This window comes from Piliocolobus tephrosceles, chromosome 6 (assembly GCF_002776525.5).
Source record: "Piliocolobus tephrosceles isolate RC106 chromosome 6, ASM277652v3, whole genome shotgun sequence".
Classification (NCBI taxonomy): domain Eukaryota; kingdom Metazoa; phylum Chordata; class Mammalia; order Primates; family Cercopithecidae; genus Piliocolobus; species Piliocolobus tephrosceles.
Genome location: NC_045439.1, coordinates 163,092,623 through 163,098,622, shown reverse-complemented (window position 1 = coordinate 163,098,622; position 6,000 = coordinate 163,092,623). Strand labels below are relative to the sequence as shown.

The following is a 6,000-nucleotide window of genomic DNA, read 5'->3' as shown; positions in this document are numbered from 1 at the left end:
TGACGGGGGTCGGGTGTAGGGGAAACAGAGTGGCCGTGAGCTGGTAACTCCTGACCTCAGGTGATCCGCACGCCTCGGCCTCCCAAAGGGCTGGGATTACAGGCATGAGCCACCGCGCCCGGCCTGACATTCGTTACATACACAAACTCTTGTGGTTCTGTAATTATTTATGTCTATCCCAGGACTCATGGACATAAATAATTATAGAACCACAAGAGTTTGAAGCAGGCAGGATGCAATTTCCTGGGACAATCTCTTAGCTTAAAGGCACCGTTTCTGTGCATTGCCATGGCAACAGCTGTCCCTCTGTTGGCTTCTGGATGGAGTGTGAAGCTGCATTAGAAATTTAGGGAAAGAGAAGCAGAGCAGATGGCGTCTGGCCGGCGTCTGGCACTGGATTGACGTTGATGAGTACGGAAAAGTCTGCTTTTCTTCCTCTTGGTCTTAGTTTTGCCATCATCTCTGGGAGTTCCTCAGAAGTTAAAATCTCATTGTCAGTATTTCTTGATTTTCCAATAGCTGTTTCTTTGTTTAATCATTTCTTTTTTTTTTTTTTTTTTAATACTTTAAGTTCTAGGGTACATGTGCATAACGTGCAGGTTTGTTACCTATGTATACATGTGCCATGTTGGTGTGCTGCACCCATCAACTCGTCAGCACCCATCAATTCATCATTTATATCAGGTATAACTCCCCAATGCAATCCCTCCCCCCTCCCCCCTCCCCATGATAGGCCCCATTGTGTGATGTTCCCCTTCCCGAGTCCAAGTGAGCTCATTGTTCAGTTCCCACCTATGAGTGAGAACATGCGGTGTTTTTCTCTTCTTGTGATAGTTTGCTAAGAATGATGGTTTCCAGCTGCATCCATGTCCCTACAAAGGACGGTTTAATCATTTCTTTTATTCCTGTGGAGCTCTAAGATTTCCGCATGGCTGTAGAGTAGGAGGCACTGCAGGCCCCACCATCTGCTGCCTGCGCCGTGGGGTGGTGAATGCACTGTGGTCTGAACAGGCCCTTCCTGCTGGCCTGAGAGCCCTCACCTCTAAAGATGAACAGCAGTTGCTCTATTTTTGACCATCTTTGGGTTCATGGTGGATTTGGGGGATCTGCTGTCCTCATGATCCTGGAGGTACATTTTCTCTCTCTATGCGTTATTCTGGAGAATGGATCTTGTGTGGTTTTTATTACCCCGTAAAGGAGTTTGTGACCTGAGAGTAGGCTCAGCGTGATGGGCTCTGTGGTGAATGAGTGGATGTGGACACCAGGATGGGCCTCCCCTACTCCTTCCATCTCCTATGTTGTTTGCAGAAGACGCCCTTCCTTCTGTCATTGTGATGGGATCTTGTCATAAACTGTGGTTCTTAAGAGCCTGGTGGCAAATTAGCAGGGAAGGATGGGGCAAGAGCTATTAGACTGGTACATCCTGGAAAACAGAGCACACATTCAACATTGGGTCTTACGTGTGTCTACATCTACATTAATTAAATGTAACTAAAATTAAAATTCAGTTCCTCAAGTGCGCAAGCCACATTCCAAGTACTTAATAGGCATGCATGGCTGGCGGCTGCCGGAATAGACAGGACAGACGTAAGCATTTCCATCACCCCAGAGAAATCGTCTGACCGGCTACTTAATTTTATGCTAAAAGGCAAAGAGGTTCTTTGTTTTCAGCACCAGATCTCTCTCTGTGGCAAGATACCCTTCCTGGCGTGACCTTCTTTTTCTCTGTTCCAGTCTTTAGAAGAAGTGTGTGACTTGCTGCACGCGGCTCCCTTCCAGAACATCTTGCCACGAGTCCATGTGAAAGGTGAGCCTGCTGACCCCACCAGGGAGTCCAGACTGCCCTCTGTCGGGATGGTGCCCGCTCTGCAGCCGGAGAGCCTAACGGCCAGTGCAGATTGTAGGTGTGGTGCCTGTTCAGTCATACCCAGGGGTAATGAGGGGTATACAGAACCTAGTTAAATGAAGATTGAGAAATAGAGCTGCAGTGATAGGATGTCTTAGAATTGCTTCCAACTATTAATAGCATGGGAGCAGGGGAGTTGGGTGTAGAAGAAACAGAGTGGCCGTGAGTTGGTAATTATAATGGGTGATGGGGGTTGCGTGTAGAGGAAACAGAGTGGCCGTGAGCTGGTAGTTGTAGTGGGTGATGGGCACAGAGGCTCATTGTGCTGTTTTCTGCTTTTGGTTACATTTGGAATAGTCAATAAATGAAAAGTGAATATTGAGCAAAAAATCAGTCCTGCTAGTTTGAATTAAAATATTAAATGAGCCAGTTCTGTAAAATAATTTCCAAAGAGAATCTGTATCCATGTTCACTTAAAAATCTTTTGTTTTTTAAACAAATTTAAACCTTTGCAATTACCGTTTCATACAAAGGAGCAGAAGAAAGTAACGATTTTTTCTACTGCAGAGGGGGAGAGACTTGATGCCAAAATGAAAAGACTGGAATCCAAGTACGCCCCGCTGCATCTTGTCCCACTGATCGAAAGACTGGGGACCCCTCAGGTAACGTGTGCCATGATGGCTGAGGCTGTTGCAAGCTGGGCATCCATGCCAGGCCAGGTGGCCCAGCTGGGAGCCAGACTGGAAGGCGTCGTGAGGTCCGGTGGCCGCTCAGGCCTCAGTGTTGCGAGTGGGGCGCGTACCTGGACTGCTTCCCGGGGTGGTGGCGGGTTCAGATGAGCTAACGCCTGGAAAGGGCTTAGCACCTCAGCTGGCACGTAAGACTCACACAGAAGACGTCACTTTCACCGTCCAGCCCTTCATGAAGAAGGCTTCCCCATAGGTGTTATTAGGCCACGAGGCAAGGTGTCAGGATAGAGTTCTACAGTGATCCAGCTGCGTATGCTAAGTCAGGGCTTCTCAGCCATTCTGGACCAGATAACTCTATGATGGGGACTTGGGCATCCTCCTATGCATTGCAGGATGTTTGGCAGCATCCCTGGCTTCCACACTCGAGGCCGGTAGACCCACTCCACCCAAAACACTTTCCCAAGGCTGGGTGCCGTGGTTCATTCCTGTCTTCCCAGCGCTTTGGGAGGCCAAGACAGGAGTTCAAGACCAGCCTGGGCAATGTGGCGAAACTCCGTCTCTACAAAAAGTACAAATGTTATCCAGGCGTGGTGGCATACGCCTGCTCGCTTGACCCGGGGAAGTCAAGGCTGCAGTGAGCTGTGGTTGTGCCACTGCACTCCAACCTAGGCAGCAGAGCAAGACCCTGTCTCAAAAGAAAAAAGATAGGATATGGAGTCGCTGGATGCCTGGAGGCCCACAGCATTCCACCACTTGTCCTTTCTGCAGCAAATTGCCATCGCGAGAGAGGGGGACCTGCTGACAAAGGAGCGCCTCTGCTGTGGCCTGTCCATGTTTGAGGTCATCCTGACACGGATCCGGAGCTTTCTGGACGACCCCATCTGGCGCGGGCCTCTGCCCAGCAATGGGGTCATGCATGTTGACGAGTGTGTGGAGTTTCACAGACTGTGGAGTGCCATGCAGTTTGTCTACTGCATTCCTGTAGGGACACACGAGTTCACAGTCGAGTAAGTGTGTGCTCAGAGCAGGACAAAGCCTCAGGGGAGGGGAGGGGCTTAGGGCAGGGTCCGGGTGTTAGGCTAACAAGCGGCCAGCCATGCTCAGGAAGTGAACCAGAAACTCAGCTGCTTTGAAGCCTCCTGTAATGGGAATTCTTACTTGATGCCAAGGAGCTGGCTCAGGACTTGAGTATTCAGGGAGTCTCTGAACCCACGGCAAGTGTATGCACGCTGGACGTTCATTTTTCTAGGGGGAGGTCTGTAAAGTCGCTCATCACAGAGGGGATATGATCTAAAAAGGGTTAGGAAGCAGCGCAGCAGAAGAGCCCAAAACAGGTATCTACCAAAACCAGGGAACAGCCGCCTGCGGCCCGGCATTCTCTTCCTGGCTGTGGAAGGTGACTGTGTGGGCACAGACAGTAATAGTAATGCGGATGGCTTGGTCACTGACATCTGGAGACAGACGCGGAAAAGACTTCGTAACGGATCGCTCATCTCCCATTGTTTCTGCTGCTTGTTCTAGGCAGTGCTTCGGCGATGGGCTACACTGGGCCGGCTGTATGATCATCGTACTTCTTGGGCAGCAGCGGCGTTTTGCTGTGCTGGATTTCTGCTACCATCTCCTTAAAGTCCAGAAACATGATGGCAAAGATGAGATTATTAAAAATGTGGTATGTGGATGAAAATCTCCCACCACCCGTGGACCTTTTGCAAAAGCGTACTTTCTCTGTGTTGTAAGTTCTTGTTTCTGGGAATGTTTTTCATCCTAGTACATAAGGTGCCACCAACAGAAACTTCCTTTTCGTTCCCAAAATGAATCTAAGTATAATTGGCCAGTAAAGCAGTCTAGCAGAGAAAATACTCATTGTTCCATTTTCCTTCTCAAGGTACTTAGATTTACTTCCAGTCTTACAGAATCTGCATTGTCAGAATATTGGCAACTATTCCAGTCTTCGGGCTCCCTAGAAGTCAAAGTGTGCTTTCTTGGCTGCTTTTAAAGTCCTTTTGTCTTTGTCGCTTTATGGATTCCTCATAGTTGAATTCTGGAAAATACTCAGCCATTATCTTTTGAAATATTTTAGCCTCCCTTCCATTCTCCCTGTTCTTGCCATTCACGATTTCAGTTAGACATATGTTAGACCTTCTCGTTCTGTTCTCCACATCCCTCTGTTGTATTGGTTTTTTTTTTTTTTTTTAGACAGAATTTCACTCTGTCGCCCAGGATGGAGTGCAATGGCACGATCTCGGCTCACTGCAACCTCCGCCTCCTGGGTTCAAGCGATTCTCCTGCCTCAGCCTCCTGAGTAGCTGGGATTACAGGTGCCCACCACCATGCCCGGCTAATTTTTGTATTTTTAGTACAGACAGGGTTTCACCATGTTGGCCAAGCTGATCTCAAACTCCTGACATGAAGTGATCCGCCCGCCTCCCAAAGTGCTGGGATTACAGGCGTGAGCCACTGCGCCTGGCCATGTTGTGTTAGTTTTCTATTGCTTCCATAACAACAAATCACCACAGGCTTGGCAGTTTAACCACCACTGATTATCTCATAGTTCTCTAAGTCAGATGCCTGGGTTCAGCCAGGCCCGCTGGGTCCTCTGCTCAATCTCATGAAGCCAGTGTCTGAGGTGCTGTGTTCAGCCTGGAGGCCTTCAGGCTTATGCGCAGTTGGCTGAATTATTCCTTGCAGCTCTAGGACGGGGTCCCCCTTCCTTCTCATGCTTCCCTCCAGCAGTGGTGGGTTGGGCAGTCTCAGCCTCTGGTCTTCTGCCACGTCTCTCCTGCCTCCAGCCAGAGAACGTTCCCTGATCATGATCATATTGAGCCCACTGGACAACCCCAGATACTCTCCCTGTCCTGTCCTACAGTCCAGTCTTAGCCACACCTGCCCAGGCCACGTGGGGTGGAGGCAATGCAGTCACAGGCTCCAGGTCATGGGCCTCTCTCGGGGGCCATTCTACCTCCAGCTCCTCCATTTCTGGGACTCCCAGAGCTGTATCCAGAGTACTGTCTTCACGTGTCTTAGTTAACTCGTTTACTTCAGCTCTAATGTGCTGAGCTTTTACTCTGAAAAAATTATTAGTTCACTTGGTAAAGTTCAGTTAGGTTCTTCTTCAAATCTTCTTGGTAACTGACAGTGTGTCCTAACTGAATTTTTTCCATCTATTTCTTTATCCAGTTCATATATTCTATATTCTGCATGTTTTCCTTCTAGTATCTGAAGGTCTTGGAGGTATTTAAAACTTTGCTGTTTCCTTGTGTGTTGGGTTATTTGGGAGTCTTTACTTAATTGGACTTAATTTAGATTGCTTTCCCTCCAAGATGTGCATTTGCATCTGCCCATCTCTAGGGGCTGCTAGCAACTCAGGGCCACGTTAGCCTAATTGGAGGTTCCTGGCTTTGTTGGGGTCTCTGGTGTGGTCCCGCTTGCTTACGCCTGGGCCGCTCCTCACCCCACTGCTGCTGC

The 6,000-nt window shown here is 48.9% G+C and overlaps 1 protein-coding gene across 5 annotated transcripts in view; it reads left to right on the top strand.

Annotated features, from left to right (window-relative positions):
• Positions 1-6,000, top strand: part of CYFIP1 (cytoplasmic FMR1 interacting protein 1) — a 115,454-nt gene that overhangs the window by 107,910 nt on the left and 1,544 nt on the right. For all 5 annotated transcript variants that reach the window (XM_023197900.1, XM_023197898.1, XM_023197899.1 and 2 more), the window contains 4 exons: positions 1,735-1,807; positions 2,414-2,508; positions 3,304-3,542; positions 4,057-4,204. In XM_023197900.1, coding sequence (XP_023053668.1) covers positions 1,735-1,807; positions 2,414-2,508; positions 3,304-3,542; positions 4,057-4,204 — 555 coding nt within the window. The remainder of the gene's footprint in view (positions 1-1,734; positions 1,808-2,413; positions 2,509-3,303; positions 3,543-4,056; positions 4,205-6,000) is intronic.